General features: G+C 42.2%; 1 protein-coding gene across 2 annotated transcripts in view; it reads left to right on the plus strand.

Annotated features, from left to right (window-relative positions):
* Window positions 1-14,370, plus strand: part of LOC113810429 (low density lipoprotein receptor adapter protein 1-B) — a 63,454-nt gene extending 49,084 nt beyond the window's left edge. The window contains exons 3-8 of one of the 2 annotated variants that reach the window (XM_070127147.1): window positions 5,614-5,725; window positions 5,937-6,059; window positions 7,590-7,710; window positions 9,469-9,581; window positions 11,999-12,042; window positions 12,542-14,370. In XM_070127147.1, coding sequence (XP_069983248.1) covers window positions 5,614-5,725; window positions 5,937-6,059; window positions 7,590-7,710; window positions 9,469-9,581; window positions 11,999-12,042; window positions 12,542-13,118 — 1,090 coding nt within the window. In that variant the 3' untranslated portion in view covers window positions 13,119-14,370. The remainder of the gene's footprint in view (window positions 1-5,613; window positions 5,726-5,936; window positions 6,060-7,589; window positions 7,711-9,468; window positions 9,582-11,998; window positions 12,043-12,541) is intronic. The other variant, XM_070127148.1, reaches the window with a different exon arrangement.
* The last annotated feature ends 10,630 nt before the right edge of the window (window positions 14,371-25,000 follow it).

The following is a 25,000-nucleotide window of genomic DNA, read 5'->3' on the forward strand; positions in this document are numbered from 1 at the left end:
GGTCGGGGGATGAAATTAGTCCTTGGTGGCCCTCCCCTCCCCCCTCCCCTCCCGTCTAGCTGCTGCTTTTCCCGCTGTCTGTCTCTTCGTCTGTCTCTTCTTTGCTTCTCTCTTCGTTTTGTTTCAGTTCCTCTTTCGGTTCTTTTTTTTTTCTTCGTCTTCATCTCCGTCGCCATCTTTCTGTCTTCCCGTTGCACCTTCCGCCTTTCCCCCTTTCTTGTCTCTCTTCCTCTTCGTCTCATCTCCTTTCTGGCTCTTGCGTCACTTCCTCTTCCGCTCCCTCTCCCTTTCTAACTTACATATCCACCCTCCATTCTCTTCCTCCCTCTCCCCCCCCCATTCTCTTTCTCCCTCTCCACCTCCACAATTCTCCCCCTCTTTCTCCACCTCTCCCTCTCCACCTCCACAATTCTCCCCCTCTTTCTCCACCTCTCCCTCTCCACTCCTACCATTCTCTCTCCCTTTCCACCCTTCCCTTTCTCTCCCTCCCTTTCCACCCTTCCCTTTCTCACCCTCCCTTCCTCTCCACTCCAACCATTCTCTCCCTCCTCTTCACCCTTCCCTTTTCTCTCCCTCCCTCTTCACCCTTCCCTTTTCTCTCCCTCCCTCTCCACCCCTCCCTTTTTCTCTCTCTCCCTCTCCACCCCTCCCTTTTTCTCACCCTCCCTCCCTCTCCCTCCAACCATTCTCTCCCTCCCTCCCTCTTCTGTCCCTCCCTCCACCCTCCCTATTCTCTCCCTCCTCCACCCCTCCCTATTCTCTCCCTCCCTCCACCCCTCCCTATTCTCTCCTCCCTCCACCCCTCCCTATTCTCTCCCTCCCTCCACCCCTCCCTATTCTCTCCCTCCCTCCACCCCTCCCTATTCTCTCCCTCCCTCCACCCCTCCCTATGCTCTCCCTCCCTCCACCCCTCCCTATTCTCTCCCTCCCTCCCTCTCCACTCCAACCATTCTCTCCTCCCTCCCTCTCCCTCCAACCATTCTCTCCCTCCCTCCCTCTCCACTCCAACCATTCTCTCCCTCCCTCCACCCCTCCCTATTCTCTCCCTCCCTCCAACCCTCCCTATTCTCTCCCTCTCTCCCCATCTCCCTATTCTCTCCCTCTCTCCCCATCTCCCTATTCTCTCCCTCTCTCCCCCATCTCCCTATTCTTTCCCTCCCTCCCTCCCCCATCTCTCCCTCCCTCCCCCATCTCTCCCTCCCTCCCATCTCTCCCTCCCTCCCCATCTCTCCCTCCCTCCCCATCTCTCCCTCCCTCCCCATCTCTCCCTCCCTCCCCCATCTCTCCCTCCCTCCCCATCTCTCCCTATCCACCCCTCCCTATTCTCTCCTCCCTCCTCTCTCCTCCCTCTCCTCCTCTCATCTCTCCCTATCCACCCCTCCCTATTCTCTTCCTCCCTCCCCATCTCTCCCTATCCACCCCTCCCTATTCTCTCTCCCTATTCTCTCCCTCCCTCCCCCATCTCTCCCTATTCTCTCCCTCCCTCCCCATCTCTCCCTATCCACCCCTCCCTATTCTCTCTCCCTTCCCTCTCTCATTCTCCCCTCTCCTCGCCGCGACAAGTGTTGACCCTCCACGAGACGGGTCAAAGGGTCATCTTTAAGTTCCGAAACAACGCATTGATCAAAGACAGACACACACACACACACACACACACACACACACACACACACACACACACACACACACACACACACACACACACACACACACACACACACACACACACACACACACACACACACACACACACACACACACACACACACACACACACACACACACACACACACACACACACACACACACACACACACACACACACACACACGTACCCCCGTGCATTGACATTATTGGGAGTCGACCTTTGTTTTGTTTTTCTCGATTGATTTTATTCGATTTTTTTGTCTTTTTCGCTCATTCCCCTTTTTTTCTTGTTTAGTATCCTTGTTTCTCCACCTTCATTCATATATTTGCTTGTGTATATATCCATCTCTGTCTAGATCTGTTTATCTATTTATCTATCTTTTTATCTATCTTTATCTATTTATGTCTATTTATATCTATCTATCTATCTATTATTCCTTTGTTATCCGGCGTAGAACTTGAAATGTTGATTATTTTTATTTTTTCCTGTTCCGTAGTCGTGCTGTGAGGGTGATGTGCAAGGACTTTATCCCCCGTGTTGTTGACAGAGTTGGAGGAATGTTGGCTGCTGCTTACGGTGCGCGAATCGAGTTCCGTGGGAGAGGGGCACAGGTATTTCGGTTACAATAAAGAAAAGAGAAGAAAAAAAATGTTAAGGTTTATTAGAAATTCAAGTCTAACCCCTCTCCTTTACGCGCGCACGCACGCGCGCACGCACGCGCAAACACACACTCAAACACACACACACACAATCACACACACTCATCACACAATCACACACACACTCATCACACACACTCATCACACATACAATCACACACACAATCACACACACTCATCACACACACTCATCACACACACTCATCACACATACAATCACACACACAATCACACACACTCATCACACACACTCATCACACATACAATCACACACACTCATCACACACACTCATCACACACACTCATCACACACACAACCACACTCACACTCACAGGGAAGGTCATGCCAGACACCGGGGAAGCGCGCCAGCCCCGGAGAGTGAAGTAATGCTTGCATACCATGCCCCCTTCCCCTTTATCTCCCCCTTTGGCTTCCCCGCCCCCTGCCCTCCCTTGTCATTTTCTTCCTTTTCCCCTTCCCTTCTCCGTTCCCTATCCGCTTTCCCATTCTTATCCCTTTTTATCATCTTCCTTCCCCTTCCCTTCTCCGTTCCCTATCCGCTTTCCCCTTATTACCCCGTTTATCATCTTCCTTCTCTTCCTCTCCGTTCCCTATACCCTTTCCCCTTCTAATTCCTTTTATCATCATCCTCCCCCTTCCCTTGCTCCATCTTCCCCTTTCCCTTCTCCTTCCTTCTCCCCTTCCTTCCCTTCCTCTTCCTTCCCCTCCCCTTCCCCTTCCTGGCATCTTACCCTTCTCCTTCCCCTGTTCTGGCACCTTCTTGGCATTTTTTTTGGCGTGTTTTGTCAGTCAGAACCGCGTTAGGCATCGAGAGGAGGCTTCGGAGGCAAACAGGGAGAAAGAGAGGGGCGGGAAAAAAGAGTTGGGAGGGGGGAAGGGAAAGGAAAATAAGCACGTGTAGTTTGTGGCGACATTGGCTGACGGGGTCGAGTTGTTTACGTTTCGAATCGGGTACAGGTGCACCCGGCCAAGTGAGGGAGGAGGAGGGGAGGGGGTGCAGGTGGGTATAGTGTGGGGGGATGGGGAGGGGGAGGGGAGGAAGGGGGATGGGGAGAATGATACGTACTTTCCTCTCACCTTTTGCTCGGGGGGAGAGAGAGAAAGGAAGGAGAGATGAACGAATGGGGAGGGAGGAGCGAGTAGATGTAAAGGTTTAGCGACGGTGAAGGAGACGGTGAATTGATTGAATTGATACAACCAAGAGGGACAGAGGTGTGATAAAGGAGGGGAGCAGAGCTAACCGGTAACCAGGGTAAGACGAAGGGGATTAAACATCGTGCAACTCATCATTGGTCACAAGGAAGAGTTTCGGCTCCGTGCATGGCAACACCATGATAAGTGCATTTCTTCAAGGGTATCAGAGGCGCTGGTCACCAAGCACACGAGGAGGGACCACTTCCATCCTCCTCTAATCCTTTTTGTCTGTGGCTGTGACCCCCTCTCGCCTCCTCTCTCTCTCTCTCTCCCACAACATCCCCTGCCTGCAACCTGAGTTTTCTGTGCCAGTCTTAGACTTTCTCCCCTCCCTCCCTCCTTCCCCCTCCTTCCCTCCCTCCCTCTTCACTGGGGCAGCTGGCGGCGTCACACAGGCGCTTGCTTGAACGCTTGGGGCTTCGTTAAATCGGGGTCGAATGCGGGATGAGTCGAGCGGGCTGAGAAACGGACGATCTTCGCTCTGGGTCCAGATCGCCCCGACCCCCCCTTGCCTTTTTCGAACCGGTCCCGTCGGGATGCGTGCCCGTCCGTCAGCGGATACGGTCTGCGCTGGCGTCGAAGGGACCGTTAACGAGTCGAAACGCTAGTAAAAAAATGTCTGGTGTGCCTCGCTACGAGTGAGGGGGCGGAGCAAGGCGCGTAGTAGTACGCCGTCCGCGCCGTGACCTTCGGGTGTGGCGGCCACGTGGGTCGGCGCGCACTTGTAAACAAAGCGGGGCGAGGGGCAGATACGGAGAAAGAGGGAGAGGGAGAGGGGAGAGGGGAGAGGGAGAGCAAAGGGGGGGAAGAGAAGAAGTGGGGAGGGGAAGGGGAAGGGCGGGTGAGAGAGGGAGTGAGGAGAGGGAGAAGGGGGGAGGGTGTGAGAGCAAGGAGGAGAGGGAGAAAGGGGGAGAAGAGGGGAGGGGTGAGGGAAAGGAGGAGGGGGAGAAGGGGGGGAGAATTGGAGTGTGGGGTGTGAGAGCAAGGAGGAAAGGGAGGAGGGGGGAGAAGGGGGGAGGGTGTGAGAGCGAGGAGGAGAGGGAGAAGGGGAAGAGAGAGGAAGGTAAAAGGGTATACCCACCATCCTCGCTGACCCTTCTGACTTTTTAGGTTTCTCCGGTATGTGAACAAGATTTTAGTTCGTTGGAGTAGGCTTATCAAGGGGAGTAATATACGTTGCAATATTCAGTATCAAGATCTTTGTATTAAAGACTATTAATAAAAATAAAATGCAAGTCAGACGCGAAAGAGTAAAGTAAATATCAAAAAGAAAAAGATGAGAACGAATGAGAACCATTGATAAGAAATTAGAAGGTGATAGCGATAGAAATTAGGGTAGGAGAAAGGGGGAGGGGGGAGGAAGGGAGGGAGGGACGGTGATAAGGCCAAGTCGTATGCAAGGTTGTCGTTGTGGGCGTCCCGTTTACTCGTCAGGAAACTCACGCATTCTGTCTGGGTTAGCGTGACTTGATCTCGATGAAATCCTCTTTATAAATGTCTGCGTTGTAAGCACGGTGGTATTATCGTTATCTTTTTTATGCTGCATTGATGCGTTTGGAGGTCGCTCGGTCCGCCTGTCTGTCGTGTCTATTTTTGTCTTTCCTCTCCCTCCCATCTCCTCCCTCTGTCCCGTTTTCTCCATTTTCCCTCTGTCCCATTTTCTCTCTTCTTTCCTCCTCTCCTCACCTTTCTTTTTCCCTTTTCACCCTTTCTATTTTCCTTTTCTTCCCTTTCCCTCTTTTTCTCCACTTTTCCCCTTCTTGCCCCTTCCTCCCCTTTTTGCCCCTTCCTCCCCTTTTGCCCCCTCTTCCCCTTCTTGCCCCCTCTTCCCTACTTGCCCTCTCTTCCCTTGCTGCCCCCTCTTCCCCTTGTTACCCCCCTCTTCCCCTTGTTGCCCCCTCTTCCCCTTGTTGCCCCCTCTTCCCCTTGTTGCCCCCTCTTCCCTTGTTGCCCCCTCTTCCCCCTTGTTGCCCCCTCTTCCCCTTGTTGCCCCCTCTTCCCCTTCTTGCCCCCTCTTCCCCTTCCCCCCCTCGCCCTCCCCCCCACTCAGCACATAGTACGCTATCTCTAACAGCTTGCACCTCTTTCAGGATCTCGTACTGTTCGGCGGACGCCCACTACGACCACGTCTTCGCCTTCATCGCCACCAGTGACAATGAGATCTGCGAGTGCCACGCTTTCTTGTGCCCCAAGAGGAAGATGGTGAGTCGTCTTGGGTCGTCTCGGGTCATTTTATTAGGGTTTCAGGCGTCTTAAAATGCATTGATTGTTAGTTGCTTTGCTGGCGAGTCGTCTAGGGTGGTCCAGAGTCGTCTTGGGGTCACTTTGCATGGGTTTTTGGCGTCTTTGAATATATTCTGTGTGGTTTACCAGTGTTTACATGTAATTTGCACCTCGTACTTTTATTTTCCAGGCTCAGGCGGTAACCATCTCGATTGCTCAGGCTTTCAATTTGGCTTACGAGTATTGGAAGATGGCGGTGGAGAGCAAGAACGGGGAAATCTATGCAAATGAGGAACTCCCTGCTGAGGTTAAGGTGAGTGTTGGTTGTTGGTCAAAGCTGCAGATTGCTCACCCGTAGCAGCACGGGGACATACACATTGTTTGTATTTACCTCTGTCTTTTTTTTTGTCTTTGTCTGATTTTCGTTCTTTTTCTCTTTTATTCTCTCTTATTTTCTCTCACTCTCACTCTCACTCTCACTCTCTCACTCTCACTCTCACTCTCTCTCTCTCTCTCTCTCTCTCTCTCTCTCTCTCTCTCTCTCTCTCTCTCTCTCTCTCACACTCTCTCTCTCTTACTTTCACTCTCACTCACTCTCTCTCTCTCACTCCCACTCACTCTCTCTCTCTCTCTCTCTCACTCTCTCTCTCTCTCTCTCTCTCTCTCTCTCTCTTTCAACACGCACTCCCTCTCACTCACTCTTTCACTCCCTCTCACTCACTCTTTCACTCCCTCTCACTCACTCTTTCACTCCCTCTCACTCACTCTTTCACTCCCTCTCACTCACTCTTTCACTCCCTCTCACTCACTCTTTCACTCCCTCTCACTCACTCTTTCACTCCCTCTCACTCACTCTTTCACTCCCTCTCACTCACTCTTTCACTCCCTCTCACTCACTCTTTCACTCCCTCTCACTCACTCTTTCACTCCCTCTCACTCACTCTTTCACTCCCTCTCACTCACTCTTTCACTCCCTCTCACTCACTCTTTCACTCCCACTCACTCACTCTTTCACTCCCACTCACTCACTCTTTCACTCCCACTCACTCACTCTTTCACTCCCTCTCACTCACTCTTTCACTCCCTCTCACTCACTCTTTCACTCCCTCTCACTCACTCTTTCACTCCCACTCACTCACTCTTTCACTCCCTCTCACTCACTCTTTCACTCCCTCTCACTCACTCTTTCACTCCCTCTCACTCACTCTTTCACTCCCTCTCACTCACTCTTTCACTCCCTCTCACTCACTCTTTCACTCCCTCTCACTCACTCTTTCACTCCCTCTCACTCACTTTCACTCCCTCTCACTCACTCTTTCACTCCCTCTCACTCACTCTTTCACTCCCACTCACTCACTCTTTCACTCCCACTCACTCACTCTTTCACTCCCACTCACTCACTCTTTCACTCCCACTCACTCACTCTTTCACTCCCACTCACTCACTCTTTCACTCCCACTCACTCACTCTTTCACTCCCACTCACTCACTCTTTCACTCCCACTCACTCACTCTTTCACTCCCACTCACTCACTCTTTCACTCCCACTCACTCACTCTTTCACTCCCACTCTCTTTTTCACTCTTTCACTTGTTTTCAAGTACAACTGATAATGCTAATAGCTTTTGTTGTTTTTGTAAATCAGGGAAATATTTACAGTTCAGGAGGTCACGACAGTATGAAAGTGAAAAACTAGAGAGAAAAAACAAACTATTTCATTATAGTTACGTCTCAGATCTTACTAAATCCATATCTGAAACATAATTTCTCAACTTGATACTAAACATCAGACTAGAAAATAAGGTTATACCAGGTTCTTAAATTTAATTTCAAATACTCCCTAGCAGCTGGCTCCAGGTGGGGCAAACCACACGCCTGGCATAGTCCAACACCAGCCGTCCAGCCAGTCGTCTTCACCCATTCCCATTCGGTCGGACTTTGGCTCCTCCGACACCAGCTCGTCAGGTATGGAGTTGTTCGCTGTTATGGTCCTCTTTTGTTCTTACTCTTCTCCTTGTCTTCTAGTTTTGCATTTTTTCCTCATTGCCCTCCTCTTCTTCTATTGCCTCATTTTATGGTTTCTCCACCTCCTGCCTCCCTCCTCCTCTTGCCTCAGCTTTCTCCTCCTCCTTTCCTCTACTTTCTTCTTCACCTCTTTTCTCTGCGTCATCATCCTCTTCATCTGCTTTTTTTATGCTTCCTCTTCCTCTTCATCTTTTCAGTTTCCTCTTCCTCTTCCTCTTCCTCTTCCTCTGCTTTTCTCTACTTCCTCTTCCTCTTCCTCATCTGCTTTTCTCTGCTTCCTCTTTCTCTGCCTCATCTGCTTTTCTCTGCTTCCTCTTTCTCTTCCTCCTCTGCTTTTCTCTGCTTCCTCTTCCTCTTCCTCCTCTGCTTTTCTCTGCTTCCTCTTCCTCTTCCTCCTCTCCTTTTCTCTGCTTCCTCTTCCTCCTCTCCTTTTCTCTGCTTCCTCTTCCTCTTCCTCCTCTCCTTTTCTCTGCTTCCTCTTCCTCTTCCTCCTCTCCTTTTCTCTGCTTCCTCTTCCTCTTCCTCCTCTCCTTTTCTCTGCTTCCTCTTTCTCTTCATCTGCTTTTCTCTGCTTCCTCTTCCTCTTCATCTGCTTTTCTCTGCTTCCTCTTCCTCTTCATCTGCTTTTCTCTGCTTCCTCTTCCTCTTCATCTGCTTTTCTCTGCTTCCTCTTCCTCTTCATCTGCTTTTCTCTGCTTCCTCTTCCTCTTCATCTGCTTTTCTCTGCTTCCTCTTCCTCTTCATCTGCTTTTCTCTGCTTCCTCTTCCTCTTCATCTGCTTTTCTCTGCTTCCTCTTCCTCTTCATCTGCTTTTCTCTGCTTCCTCTTCCTCTTCATCTGCTTTTCTCTGCTTCCTCTTCCTCTTCATCTGCTTTTCTCTGCTTCCTCTTCCTCTTCATCTGCTTTTCTCTGCTTCCTCTTCCTCTTCATCTGCTTTTCTCTGCTTCCTCTTCCTCTTCATCTGCTTTTCTCTGCTTCCTCTTCCTCTTCATCTGCTTTTCTCTGCTTCCTCTTCCTCCTGTTTTTCTCTGCTTCCTCTTTTTCCTCTGCTTTTCTCTGCTTCCTCTTTTTCCTCTGCTTTTCTCTTCTTCCTCTTTTTCCTCTGCTTTTCCTCTTTCTCCTCTGCTTTTCCTCTTTCTCCTCTGCTTTTCCTCTTTCTCCTCTGCTTTTCCTCTTTCTCCTCTGCTTTTCCTCTTTCTCCTCTGTTTTTCCTTTTTCTCCTCTGCTTCCTCCTTCTCTTTCTTCTTTGCTTTTCCTCTTTCTCCTCTGCTTCCTCCTCCTCTTTCTCCTCTGCTTCCTCCTCCTCTTTCTCCTCTGCTTCCTCCTCCTCCTCTTCCTCCTCTGCTTCCTCCTCCTCCTCCTCCTCTGCTTCCTCCTCCTCCTCCTCCTCCTCCTCCTCCTCCTCCTCCTCCTCCTCCTCCTCCTCCTCCTCCTCCTCCTCCTCCTCCTCCTCCTCCTCCTCCTCCTCCTCCTCGGTATAGTTAAAAGTGAAGATGAAAATGAGAGTATATAATATTGTTCATTTAGAATGCATCAATGTGATAGTTTGTCATTTTTGATATATGCTAAATACAGAAGTCTTCCTGTGTGGTAGGATTTTTTACTGCATATTTTTTACCATTACACTTGTCACAAATATTCTAACAAGGGATTACTATATTGCTTTGATTTTCTTTAATGAAGCTTTTCACACAACAGGTTACCAGTCCAGTACGCAAGCACTTTTAATTGATTTGGACGACTCGTCCGATATAACTACAGAAACTAAAAATAATGCTAGTTTAAGCAAGAGCATCATCAGTAAACCTTGGGTAAGTTTTCCATTTTTGTTGATTAACGTTTTGACTTATGCCTCGTAGGTTAGGAGGCTGTAGCATTTGTATTAAGTATGTGTTAGATTTTTTTTTTTCATTTTAAAAAGTACCATAGTTTTAAGGTAACTGGAGTTGGCTAGATTTTGTTGTACACTAACCTTAAGAAACTGAACTGCACAGATGTACATGGCATTCAGAAAAAAGTGTAATTAAGTGAAAAGAGGTGATCTAGTTAGCTCTCATATAAAGGAAATTTTATTGTAGCATTGTTTTATCTTTGTCTACAAGTAATAATGAAAATTGTATATGTCTGATTATAGAGTATTGAAAATTAATTGTGCAACATACAAAATCAGAAGCTAAGATAGTGAAGCAATATTTTAAGAAGCGGTAAGGTCTTTTTCTGCTGACAGTTTAATTTCTGCATTTATTTGACAATTGAAGTTGAATCACTGTTGCTGCAGTGTCCATTTTATTACAATTTTTGCCAATGTTATATAAGCCATGGCAGTTTCTGAAGTGGATATCCTGCAATCCTTTTTGTTGCAGGAATGAGTGTTAGAATTTTGTATTGCTAATATTACAGTAAACTAAGTAGATATTGGATCCACTTTTAGATTTTTATCAATCATTTATTTGGTATCGTAATTAGTTTATCTTAAGAAATGCTGGATTTAGTTGTCACTTAAAAAGTAAGGAGAGGTGAAACTAATATGACATTTCCTTTTGTATAAGGAATAGCAAGGACCGAAATAGTTTTATAAGGCAAGTAGTGTTTTGTTAGTTTGACAGTTGTGTGTGAAGACTTGAATGTTTTTAATCAGTTGAAGGAATCTTTCCGTCTTATAATAATGACTTGATGTGAATACACCTATCTTTATACTGTTAGGGTTTGAATATACCTTGATTTGGAGGAATTTATCTTCAGAGTAGTCCATTTTGTTTAAAATAGACATGTAATTTACACGTCCCAAGAATTCAGTTTGCAGAGAGCTAAGTTTTGAGCTTTGCCTTTGCATCGTAAGTAATGAAATGCGTGTTGTCGAATGATACCGGAGATTACAGTTCTTGCTATCATGAATTATCATGCTTGTATTGTAGCCTTGAGGCATAATTTTCACAATTTACATACCAATCTATGCATTCTTTTAGATCTGTTGCTGTGTTGTGAGCATTTTTTCCTGTTTTGATTCTGAGAAAATATTTTGATTTGCTGCATTTATATATTAAAGCTTTATATCATCTTATGCCATTCCTCTTCCACTGAACTGAAAAGTATTGAATGTTTCTGGATAATGAAACCTCAGACTTAAGAAAATGTTTTTTCCTTCATCTGATTATAAATTTCCTCACCCTGCTCAATTTCTGCAGGGTATTACATTCTTCCCACACTTAAATCTTCAGTGTCTTTAGTTATAAATAATTTAAACTGTGTTGTTGAACCTTGTTGTGATGGAGAATTGGCCAACTATTCTGTGTTGTCTCTGATAATTTTGTTTTCCTATTGAAGCATCAAGACCTTAGATTATGTGGTATATGATTGATGTACGTGTATGTATATTTGAAATTTAAATGGGTGGAAAAAAAAAAGTGGTAACTAGTTATTCAATATATTTTGCTTGACACTTTAGCCATATATATATATATATATATATATATATATATATATATATATATATATATATATATATATATATATATAAAATTTATTATATATAATTTTTTTTTTTTTTTTTTTTTTTTTCCCCTTTGTATTATCATAGGCAGAGATAATACAGCATAGCTAAGAATATAGATGAGACATTTGTAAGCCAGATTTTCAGCCACTGTTTTCTTGTGTTCGACTTCACTGACTTTCATATGGATAATGCTAATGATTAGATTTGATTAAAACAGACTGATATGAAATGATACAGAACAGGAATGCACATATTCTAGTGAGGGCAGCATGATTAATAATGTAAACTTAAAAAATTGATTTTCCATATTTATGATCCTTTGAAATAAAAGATTTGTTTTGTTAAAACTATTGTTATTCGTTGTTATTGTAAAGGGCAGTGTTTCCTTACATTGTTTATTTTATTTTTTATTTTTTTGCAATGGATGGTTTCTAATTCCTTTTATTATTAGGCGAATGTTATAAGTAAGATCAGAACATTTTGTGGATTTCCTGTTCCCTTTTTCATACTTCACTCATTGTACATAGAAGTGACAAATTCTTAACAGCTTCCTTGTAAAATTAGTATGGGCTTTATACATCATATACCATCAAATTTTTTTTCACATTTGATAAAAAATTATACTGTACCATGGAATAGGTAAAGGTTGGCCAATATCTCGTATAGTAAAGATTTCCATAAAGCTGGAATACTCCCTGGAGAAACTAACATGTAGTTTGTGTGCCTTGTTAACAGGATGCCTTTGAAGACTTCAATGAGTTTAATGAGGGATTCTCAAGGTGAGTGGCTTATATTTGATTTATTTTCTTCATTTCTTTTTTTAAACTCTCTTGAAGAGGGTTGTTTTTCACTTGTTGTCTTTACTCTGCTTACACTTTCACTGTTTGTTCACATTCCCACTACTGTTCTCATTCTGTCTTCTGCTTCTGTAATTATTAACTCCACCAACATTATGTATACCCATCCTCCTTTTCTTTGTCCATCTGTATACTCATATTTTAAAATTTTATTCCATCTGTAATTTGTATTGTTTTTTAAGACAACTTAATTATAGAGCTTGAAACAGATGCTGTCCAATTATGAATTCTAGCAAAATTTCTTTCACTGAGTACATAAAATGTGAAAATATTGGGAAATAAAGAATCTAAATGGTCTGGCATTAAAGTGTATTGCCGATGCTTTGGTCTGATAAATGGAATTGCTTATATTATGGTTTATTTGTGTATTTTTCTTCTACCAAATCTGCTATGTTCACACGCTGATTGCCCTATTTTACAGACTTGCGTTGAGACACGCACAAAAATCTCCTCTCCCCTGGACATCCCCAACGGGATGGGCAGGCATCGACGATCTTGCAGCATTCACGGATCGCCCTCCAGCTTCTCCGACCGAGAATGGCTTTTGGCCGTTAGCTAGTTCTCCCCCTACCAGCCCTCTGCCTGCCAACTTGTCCTCAGGCCCATGGTCAATGGGACAGTCTCCACCAGATACCTGGGAGAACTTCTCCAGCTCTCCCAACACAGCCTTCCTTCATTCATGTCAGTCCCCTCCCTCACATCACATGTTCTCACGTTTCCCAGAGTCATTTGCTGCTGATGAAAGTGATGACTGCAGCAGCAGCAAACTACCAAACTCTGCATTCAAGCCAGAACCAACTTCCAGTCATGATGTGGATGATTCTTTTAATCCCAGAGAGTCTCTGAGTGACCCTTTCTCCCCCCTCACCCAGGAAAAGGAAGCATTGGGAGTGAGTCATAGCTCTCCCTCAACCCACAGTGGCTGTGGCACCAGCCACCCAGCCTGGAGTGGAGACCTGTTTGATGGGAGAAAAAGCAGCAAAGTTGTGTGTTCATAAAGCATTTCTGGGAGTTTTCATTTGGAACTTCCAATTCATATTTTTCCAATATTCTTGTGTGTAGTTATGTGTTGGTCTATTTTTTACTTGAATCAGCAGCTGGGATAGAATGCCAGTGTCTCCACATTTTATAATACATCAATGGTATAACTCCCTTGGGAGAGCAGTTGTGTGTGCGTGTGTGGAATTTGTTGATATACATTTAGATTTTGCACATTTTCCATATATTTAATTGAATATGTAAATATCTTTGTGAAACATGTTCAAGAATCTCCAAATGAATTCTTGATATGTATAATACAGTTTTAAGCTATTGTATGATGACAGTTTAATATATTTGCATATGCAGGATACCTGTATTTCTACCAAGAAGGTTTATGTTTGGCTTAAACTGAAATGGACTACACTGTAAGTTGGTTAATGCCAGAAACACTTGCTAATGCCTGATTAATCTAAGTTTCTTTGCAGAAGTAAATGTCAGGGTTGAGATTTTTTAGGAATGCAGGTAGAACTGTAACTTCACATAGAGATGATAATATGGGACATTTACATGGTTCAGGTTCCACTCGATTGGGTTACACAGCTGAATATTTCTGTATTATAACTATTTTAAAAATATAGTGTTAATAATAAGCCAAATGAAAAATCTTTCTCAGTGTTGGCACTTGGAGTTTGCTGAAGGCTAGTTTTGGTTGATGGGTTGGTAGGACTTCAAAAACCATATGTATATGGGATTCAACTCTCCATCTTCATCAGCATTATTTCATGTTTTCATTGATACACTACAGCAAAGGGGAGGGTAGAGAGTTTTCCATAGTGTGCTCAGTTCATTGAAAAGTACTCTCCTTTCTGTTTATAAAGTAGGAATTCTATGAAATTTCCTTTGATGTAGTGGGATGGGTATTTATATTGTGCGTAATTAGAAACAATGGATTATCTTTTATATTTTTTTTTATTAGTAATGCAATTTTACTTTTAATTTTTGCAGTCTGATTTTTCTGTTGAAGTGAGGAATTTTGAGATCAGAGCCTCTATTAGGGTCGGGAGTCTCCTGTTGTGTATGAATTGTAAAGATGAGTCTCCTACAAGATTGATTTCTACCCTTGTGATAATGTAGTTGTATCATTTGAAGTTTTGACATTGTTCATTTCTTTTTAAAATATAGCAATGGCCTTTTATCTTTTTTTAAGATGTTGAAGCAGAGGGTTGAAATCTCAGTATGAAAATTAAGGTTAATAAATATATATTATTATTATTATTATTATTAAATTTTACCATTTTAAAATTATAATCTTTAATAGGATATTATTTTTAGTACTACTAAAATAATATTGGTAATAATAATATTGATAGTGAAAATGATAATGATCGTGTGATAAAGATAGTGATAGTATTATTATTATTGTTTTTTTTGTGTTTAGTTTTATTTATTATTTGTAATTATTTGTAATTATCATTTGTTATTATTTATTATTATTATTATTATTATTTATTATTATTTATTATTATTATCATTATTGTCATTGTCATTGTAATTTTCATTATCATCATTATCATTATTATTATTATAATTATTATTGTTATTTTCATAATTTTTGTTAGTATTATTATTATTGTAATTATTATTTTGGTTATTATTATTTTAATTTTCATTTTAATTGCTATTATTTTAATTGCAATAATTATTTTTAGTTACAATTATTACTAAGGAAAATTTTTATTGATTCACACTAATTTTATTAATTATTATTTTTATATTGTTGTGGTTTTTTGTTGTTTATTATTTGTATAACAATCATTGGTCTTTTTGTATTATACCTTGTTTTTGTTCGTCTTTTTTATTAGTGATAATAAAAGATTACGGGTTTTGTGTAAAGTTTCACTTATTTAAATTGAGAGCAAAGTTTTGATAAGGTTTGATTTATAATTTTTTTAATGGTGAATATTTAGTAAGCAGTTATCATATAGAGAATGATTATTTTAAATTGAGTCCTTCATTATTATCAAAGCTAAGATTTTATGGAATTTTTATTCACTTATTCCTTTCATTGCTTTGTTACTATTTTGATCAGTATTATCTTTATCATTATTACATTCTGCATTATGATTATTTTAATATTCCCATCAATATATTATTAGTTAATGGTATTATTGTTTACAATTTTTGTTGTTGTCATTATTTTAATTCTTCATATTGTTTTATTACATGTGGCTTTTGTAATTATTGTTGTAATTATTTTCTGTGTACAACAACAAAACATTTTTGAGGTACATTTTTTTCTTTTAATCATTATTACTATGTTTAGGATTATCATTAGTATTATTGCTGTTTGTTATTTTAATGAACTAATATGTATTTTTTCAAATACTGTTAATTATTATTACTCATTATTTTTTATTTTTAAAAATCTATAAAAAAATCCATTTGTTAAACTATTTTTAGGTTCTTTATTTTTTATTTTTTATTTATTATTTAATTACTTTTGAAGCTAAACTGTAGAGTAGCAGCATCTTGTGGTGTCACATTCATCACTGGTAATTTTCATCACTATCTTTTAATCACTTAATTTGTTTTTCATTATTAACCAGGGATAATATACTCATGATGATGCGGGCTAAGTCCATCCTTGTATTTTTTTTCCATTTTCCCAAAAAAGGGCAGGAAGTGTGTGGTATACTATTTTGTGGTTATCAACCCAATAGAATTGGTCTTGTTTATAGGTTAAAATTAGAGCGAGAGATTGTTAGCTTCCTACGGCCTAGAAGTAATATTTGATTTTGCCAGAATTATTATTTTTTGTTTTTTGTTTGGTTTGTTTATTTCTAGTTAAAGCAACACAGATTGCTATTTCATGGGAGTACGCATTTGCATTCAAGAGGCAGTTAGGTTTCTTTTTTTTATAGAATGATTTAATGCTTCTATTCTGTGCAGTGTTCATCATATAGGCACCACGAAAATGAGCTACATCACCAGAGCAACACCTCGGATTCTTAAAATACCCTTATACACACCCTAGTATTTATCATCATCATGGTTTCATGTGTGAAGAACAGCTGGTGCCTACCAGTTTGTAATACTACAAAATTGGCTGTCATTTTTTTAAGGTTGTACTATTGTCATAGTCATTTTATTTTATTTTTGATAAAAAAAGGAAAATGAAATGACATGGGACTTCCAAATGACCACAGGCTTGAACCCTTGGGTTGTCTGAGGTGAACTTTCTCCCCTGGTGGAAAAGTTGTGAAGCAGCAGCGAGTCCAGTGCAAATGGAGAAAGGGAAAAAGAGATAATTTTCAACTAAAACTTAGTTGTATAATTGTAAATAGTTGATGTGCCATTGTGCGTGGAAGTGTTGTGCGTTAGGTATATCCCCTCCTTGTTATACAACCTGGAGGTTTGGGTAAAAGAGTAAATGTATAATGTATATATTGAATTTCCAGTATGTTGCTCTTGAAGTATTTTTTGGGTGGGTGGGTCAGATAAGGGGAATGGGAAGGGGGGAGGGGAAAGCCCAGGTGAAGTGAACTAAAGTAAGGTTTAGTTGTAAGGTCTAGTGATAAGGTGATTATTGTGTTGTTTAGAAGTATCAGAAGAGCCAAATTTAAGCCTTCCACTAGGTTATTTATATCTGTATATACCTCCACATTATCTTTATATACACATACACAATATCTTTATTGGTTTAGGATTAGATGCGTGAAGTGTGTTCATTGGCTGTGCATTTCGGAGTAAAAAAAAAAAAGAATTTTTTGACAGTGAGAAAACATCTGAATATTTTGCTACTGTGGTTTATAGATTGTTATTCATTTCCTGCTGCAAGAGACAATTTAATAGGAAGCTTGAGAGTATTTATATTATGTTAGGAACTGAGATATCCTTTATCAAGTGTTCCATTTAGGGCAAATATTACTTAATATGTAGTGCAATATTTTTTTTTAAGTCCTTGGTACAAACTGAGTATTTATAAGTGTTTATATAATGGTGATATTTAAAACCACCTTGATTTTAAAATGTCATGAGCATATAGTGAAAAAATATGAACTTTTGTGTTCTTTGGAGAAGACTGTCAAAAGCAGTTTTCTTTGATAAAAGCCCTTTAATTTTTTGTATTTAGTTCAGGAAAATATTTAATTTTTTATGGATATGATTATGGGCTAAATCATTATGAAGTTAAACTGTTCAGATTATTTCCTTTGTATTTTTTTATCAAAATTTTCAGTATACTGACATGAATTAGATATGTTATTGCAAGGTATATGAATTGTAGGATTTTTTCAGCACATTGAAACTGTATAATCAAATGTTATTGAAGATCTGTTTTTCATGTACTGAACAAATTACAAAACTCCCCAAAATATATATAATTTTTATTAATTTAATTTGCCTACTGTGGGTGAACTACAGTTTATTATAGGTTCCTTTTTTGATAATTTTTTCCCCTTGTATAAAGTGACACATGCAGGTATTTCAGTACAAGTTGATTTTGGTGTTGGGTCATACTAGAGGAGAAGGATGTTAGGAATGCACAGAATACCTGGAATTTGATATAATCTCATAAGGTTAATGTAAAAGAAAACAATATTATTTTCAAGTGTATGTTGGTAGTTTCATTTACCTGTGTCCCCCCCCCCCCTCCATCCATTTCATAAGGTGGGAGTGCCGTGTTGAAAGAATGAAAGGATGACTTTGTGCCAGTCATGAACGTCCTGCGGGAGCCATGGTCATGGTATTCCCATGTCTAGTTGTCTAGGCCTTATTTCTCAAGGGGACCCTGAATGGTGGACCATTTCTCTCCCCAGCATACTCCAGGCTTACCATGGCCAGTAATGAAGATTTTGTACCATTATCTGGGGCAGTGAGGCTTGTCCCTTTATCAAATGTTTCCACTGATTTTAATTCATCCAGCTCCCTGATCCCAGGTTCTTCTTTGACCACGACTCTTGAACGCTGTTACTATCCCCTCCTCAATGCCTACGAGTGCATTGCCCACCCAAGCAAAGACTTAATCTCCAGAAGACATTGTTACCCTCCCAACTTCCTCAAATTCATCAACTCTACCCCTACAATCCTCATCAAACACCCCAACATCCCTTATTACTACCTTACAGCCTTATTCTCCATCTCTGCGTAATACTACCCCCTCAACAACACTCCCGATTCCACACGCCCCCGTCCTTCTACCACCACCAACCCTACAAATATCTTAACTACTCTATTTAGCCCAGCTAAATGGGACCGATTTTTCGTGATCCCCCCTACAGCTCCTTACTCAGTCAACACACTTCTCTTTCAATACTTTCTCAAAAAACATGTAGGCAGAGTCCCTTTCCGTACCCGATGCGATCGCTCCCGTCTCGTAACAGTCGGATCTGAAGCTGAAGCTATAGCATTATCAAAACTAACTGATCTCTGGCAACCCCATCCTTACAGAACCTCATCCAACTCTTAATACTTGTACCGGAACTGTCTGCCTCCCCAGCTAACTACCCAGTCGATACCAAAGATTGGTCAGATTGTGGAGAAGACTTGCTCGGCTGCCTTTAAGACCAGGACGTGATATCAGTACATTGATACTCCTCGAAAGAAACCCACCAACATTGCCAAAATTACTTTACACATGACCTTCCCGTTCGTATCTACATTGATGGACAATCCCTCCCTGTTCAACCATACAAACCTCCTCCCCGTCAATGTAAATTTTTTTGGCGATTTGGACATCCTGCCAAACACCTGCTCCACAGACCGATGCGCCCTTTGTCATAACAGATTAAACTGCCCTGCACAAACACGCACATGTGCCAAGTGCAGCGGCACCCATAATGTATTTTATAGAGGCTGTCCCACTTACAAGTTCGAGTCTGAGGTAGCAGCTCTCAGATACAAAAATGGTCTCTCTCTAAGTGAAGCCAGACAGGAAGCACGCCGACAAGGTTTCTCTTATACTCCCTACTCCAGTCATGTCGCTCGCTCTGCCCCTCCCCCTCCACCTCCACCTCAAGGTGTTCCTACACCCTCCCCTATACGTACGTACTTCCCCACTTCCACTTTTACATTCAACCTCCCACAGTCAAATTCTTTTGCCACTCTAAATCCAGACACCCCAATCTCAACCCCAGTTCCAATCTCAACTACAGCTCCAACACCATCCCCTCTCCCTCCCCGCACTACCCGCAGTAGACAGACTAAACGTTCCACCCCTTCTTCCCCTATCGCGCACTCACCTCCACCTACCTTTACCTTTACTCCTCAAACACCACTGGCAATGAACAGGCAGATACTCTTGCACGCTATGCCGCAATGTCCACATCACCTCAACTACTCTTCTCACATATTCCAGCTACGGATTACTACCCCCATTTTAAAACCTTCTTGTATACCCGATGACAATCTTTTTGGTCAAGACTCCACAACAATAAATTACATACCGTAAAACCATCAATCTCCTCTTGGTCAGCTCCATTTCACAAAAACAGACGTTGGGAGACGGCCCTCGCACGCTTACGTATTGGCCACACTCGCCTAACACACGCCTATCTAATGTCACGCTCAGACCCGCCCCTATGTCCTCTAAGTAACGTCCCTCTTTCAGTCCCACACATTCTCTTGTCCTGTCCACGCTTTAATACAGCACGTACCTCTGCTTTTCCACACTTATCCTCCCTTCACCGACCTCCCAACATTTCAGACATCCTTACAGAATCCCACAGCTTCTGCCTTGACAACCTGTTCTCCTTCCTCAGACGCATAAATATCCTTCACTTGATCTAACTCCCTTACCTAAACCACCATAACCTTTTCCCTCATCAACCTTTCAACACTACTTTAGATAGCTGACACATAACTGTCACCTGACATCCCCCTTTTACTATACTTTCCTATAGTGCTATATGACCTTAGATGTCTAGCACATTTATCTTAACCATTAACCATTCCTCAGACACCAGTCTCCTCTCCCCACCCCCCTCATAAGAAAACCTTTGTCCCACAAAACTCTCCAACAAACTCCACTTCAGAAACTATGGAAGGCATTCAAAGCTATATGATTGAGAGACAAAATTCCATAACTCGTGCTCCCTCCACACTTGAAGTGATTGCCGATATCCATACCCCTCATACTCATATTCCCCCTACACCCCTTCCTCCTTCTCCCTCTCAACACAACCTAACCCCCTCAATTCCGTCCACCACCGATATCCATCCTCCTGATACACATCCTCCTGAAATCCATCCCCCTCTTACTCATAGCACCCCTACACCCCTTCCTCCTAATCCCTCCCAACACAACCCATCCCCTTCAACTCCAACTATACGCACATTATCCCTCCATCTCCTCTATCCTTTCCACTCCCTCCGGGATACACACGGGAATCACTCATGTCACAACACCCCCTAGCTCCTTCCCCCCAAAAATTCCCCAACACGTACCGGCGCTTTCACTCATAAAATAACTAAGATATAGCTCTCCTACATTGGAATGTTCGCGGTTTCTGTTCTCTCAGACCAGACCTACGTCATATCCTTGCTTCTTATAACAACCTGTTCTCCTTCCTCAGATGCATAAATATCCTTCACTTGATCTAATTCCCTTACCTAAACCACCATAACCCTTTCCCTCATCAACACCCTTACCCAACTTCAATTTTCCAACATTACTCTAGATAGTTGACGCATAGCAACTATCACCTGACATCACCCTTTACTATACCTTCCTATAGTGCTATATGACCTTAGATGGCTAGCACATTTATTTCGCTTTTAACCATTAACCATCCTCCTACCACATTTCACCTACCACTTCCTCTACCCGTCAGATGTTAATCTCTTCTCCCCCTAATAGAAAAAAACTTTCTCGGACCTCCCCAATCAAATCCATTTTAGAAACTCTCGAAGACTCAAAACTATCTAATCATGAACCAAGATAACATGCCTACGCCTCATCTATCTTCCAATCTCTAAGCCCCCATTCACTCTACACTTACAGTAACTGTCGACATCCATCCATCATCCAACTCATGTTCCTCCCATTTACTCACAACATTTCCCATTCCCCCCTCCCCCTGCTTCATCTGCATCATCCCCACATCCCTTCCACTCCCCCCCTCCTTTCCACATCCCCCTGGATACATGTCAATCTTTGTCACAACCCCCTTCCCTGGATTCCCTCCTGTCTGACATTTCTCCCGAAACTGTGATCTAATCGCCCTTAAACCCCCTCTCTCCTTTTGCTAATGCCTACCTTACTTTAGGAACATCCTTGCAGAGTCCCACACTTCCTCCTCTTGACAATTTTGATCCAATGACCCGTGTTAATTCCTACCTTAACTCATTTACCCACCTGCTCTACTCTCGCCCCTCTTTATCCCTTTCAGCGCCTAACTATTCTGAGCCGCTTTACAATTTTTATCGTGTAGCACATTTAATCATCAACTAACACCCCTCTTTGCCCTTTTCACTTCTACATCTTTCTATAGTGCTATATGACCTTAGACGCCTGGCACATTTATTTTTGCTTTGTAACCATTAACATTAACCACTAACTGCTAGCACTGGTTTCTGCCGTTTCGTGTCTGGCCAACTCACTGAGGGAGCAGCCCACTGTGTTGTGCTCGACTGTGGGGAGTGCTTAAGATGGAGCATCCCATAGAAATCCCAGTAATGAAAATGGTTGTCAGTGATAAAGGAATCCTTATCGATGAAACTTTGTATACCGACAGTATTGTTAGCGACAATAGTGAGCTTCATAATACAAACATATATTCTCAGTATTTACATATTATCAAAAGATATGTTGCTGTTTATTTATATTCTAATTCCACTTGCAATATTGAGATATTTTCCCATGTTCAAATAAATTAAACATGAATATTTCATACGATGTCACATCAGCTGGGTCTTCTAGCTGGGTATCACCAAAGGGAGAGTCTGTAACTGTAAACGCTTATATTAGCGTATGGTCCAATTTTATTATTTATATCCATTTTCTTTATCACATGATGTTTAGAGAACGGCAGAAATGTTGCTACGGAAAAGCGGGCAGCTGGTGGGCGGGGCCTCACTTATATTCAGTTCGGCCGCCTTTGAAACCTCCGTAGTCCGGCGCTGTTCGCCACGCATGCTTGACCGTTTCGGATCAGTCGAAAAGAGCCCAATTCATCTGCATTGTTTTAGAAGCAATCTACTGCTGTCTAGAAAATAAAACAGAAACAATTATCATAGCAATATAGCTGAAAAAATGAGAGAATTCATCCTATCACACACGCGGGCACGAGTAGAGATGACGTCACGGGCGGACAAACTACCCAGTAAACCAGTAGTTTCCTCGTCGTTTTCTCGCCTGTGACGTCACATTTACAGTTGGCCGCTGATCGTGCCCGCCGGTGTGGAGAGGCCTTAATAGTTCCTCCCTCGTGTCGTTTTCGTTGGGACAACTGAAGCCAACTATCGGGATATTTTATTTGATATCTGTTACACCAGTAAATTTTCTTAAGTAATATATCTAAGTATTTGTATTTCTGATATTACCAAATAACCTCTTAGGGTATATATAACAAACAAAACAAAAAACAAATAAAAATGTTTCAAATATGGTCATAAGGACCCACTAATTCGGTCCTATCGCCAGTTGGTTGTGACGAGAGGAACTGAGGGAACGATTTGCTTGTACCGCTCCATGCAAGATAAGTATTCGGAGGACTGGTCAGCTCTTATCTCTAATGATTTCCGGAAGGGCCACGAGGGACTAGATTCCTGGAAATAAAGGGAGATTTCTCATTTTATATTTTACATTTGTTTTGCCCGCACCTCCAGTTCCTTGACTTTGGGCTCACCCCTTTTAATAAAGTTTTCAAAATCTTTCAGTTCCTTTGTACATATTAAGTCCTTTTAAGTACTTTTTATTGTTTGAAGAGGGGTCACAATCGCCTCATTCAGTGATGGGGAGTAGCCCTCTTACGGACCATGGTTTTCGCTTTTCTACCTACCTGTACAGACTCTCTTCCGCATATCATGGGTACAGATAGCAAAACTCTCATTTACCTGCACGCTACCCTGGTCCTCACTACTCTTGACTATGACTGCCATATCTATTCTGCCTGTCTCCCTCGTTGCTCACTGTGCTCTACGCTTGGCCCTAGGTGCCTTCCGCTCTTTTACAGTTAGGGTAAATTACGCCATTTCTCTCTACAGCTTTCATGTTAGTACGGTGGTAGTGTGTCGGCCTCTCATCTGAGGGGTCCCGGCCAGGCGCGATAAGTTTCAACTGTCGCCTGGAGGTTACTGCTATTTGAGACGGCATTAATCGGCATAGGCTGGGCTCCCCATACAGGCGAGGCTCAGCTTCGCATATCCTTATCCTTACCTTACTCTCTCTCTTGACGCCGCGCACATCTCTCTCTCCGGTGCTATGCTCGTTTCCCCCAATTTTCCCTCTCCAAATTGTTCCTCAATCCCTTTTTCCTACCTTTTCCAGTTCTCTGTTTATCTACTTCCTTCTGGATGCTCTCCTTTCCCATTCCCCCTTTCCTCATCCTCGACCTCTTATTTTTGTCCATTTCCTTCCTCTTTGGCTTATACCCCCCTCCTCTGTTTTATCTGACTCACCCGAATCAGATATCAGTCCTGCCCCTCTCACTCATTTCTTTGATCATGTCTTGAGTCACTCCTCCAGTACCAATGTTTACACTGATGCCTCTAAGCCCCTCGTCGGTACATTCAACATTCCCCTTCCTTTTGAGTCCAGTGTCCTTTAGGGAGAGTTGCAAGCGCTCCTCCTCAGCGTATAACGCATGTCCTCCCTACCTTCCTTCCCTTTCACAATTTTTACTGACTCCCGTAACTCACTATTTCTCATACAGTCTATACACAATTAACCCCCTTGTTCATACGATTCAGGACTGGTAATTCTACCTGTCTACAGGTCTGTCAGGTTTTGGTGGGTGCTCAGCCATGTTGGGATCTCCGGCAATGAGTAGGCATTCATTTCAATAATATAATGCAGAAAAACTGAATCCTTTTTGTCTCAGTCTTTCATCAATAACTTCCGTTTTTTAGGAGGTTGCTATAAAGCAACCTCCTGAGTGTAGGAATATATATACTACAACGGCGGTTACTTCCTTGCCTAAGTTCACTTCCCACACACATAACCGATTTGGGTTGGCTGAGTGTAGCTGTTAGCCATGCAGTCAGCCATCGTGGTGGGCAAGGATATTAGACCGTCTAGAGGCTACTTTGAGGAGTCCACACACACTAAAGGCACTATCACACTAGCACTTTTTCCGTCAATTTTTTGCGTTTCCGAATGAAAATCATGTAAACAAACATGGCGCTATCGGAGTGAGGTCCCGGAAATCACACGAACATTTTCATACATATTACGTTATTTTAAAGAAATATGATGATGTATATTGTATATACGAATGTTCTAAAATATCAGCTTATGTTTACATTCACTCATCCTATCTAATTTATTAATAGCACAAGATAAACACGGAAATTAGACGGAAACGTTCGTAATCTGGGAGGCGTTCCGTTTGTAGACGATCCTCGAAGAAAGCCTCAATTTCAGACAACCCCAGAAATGACGGAAAAAGTGCTAGTGTGATAGGGCCTTAAGGAGTACTTTTTATTAGTTAAAATAGTATCTAGTGGACGGTGCTCGCATTTGTTTGCACTCAACTAGCAATTTAATGTAAAATATAGACATCTCAAACGCTAGGATCCTTATTCATTAAGTCAGATCTAAGGATCATAAAATTTGATTTCCAATAAATAGTTCTTTTCACAAGTAGAAACCTTCCATTAAAGATGTCTTAGTGAAATGCATACACAAAATGTTATAACTATCCAAAATATTTCCCGGAAATGCTTGCAAGAAAGAAAGACA

The sequence above is a fragment of the Penaeus vannamei genome, chromosome 11 (genome assembly GCF_042767895.1).
Source record: "Penaeus vannamei isolate JL-2024 chromosome 11, ASM4276789v1, whole genome shotgun sequence".
NCBI lineage: Eukaryota > Metazoa > Arthropoda > Malacostraca > Decapoda > Penaeidae > Penaeus > Penaeus vannamei.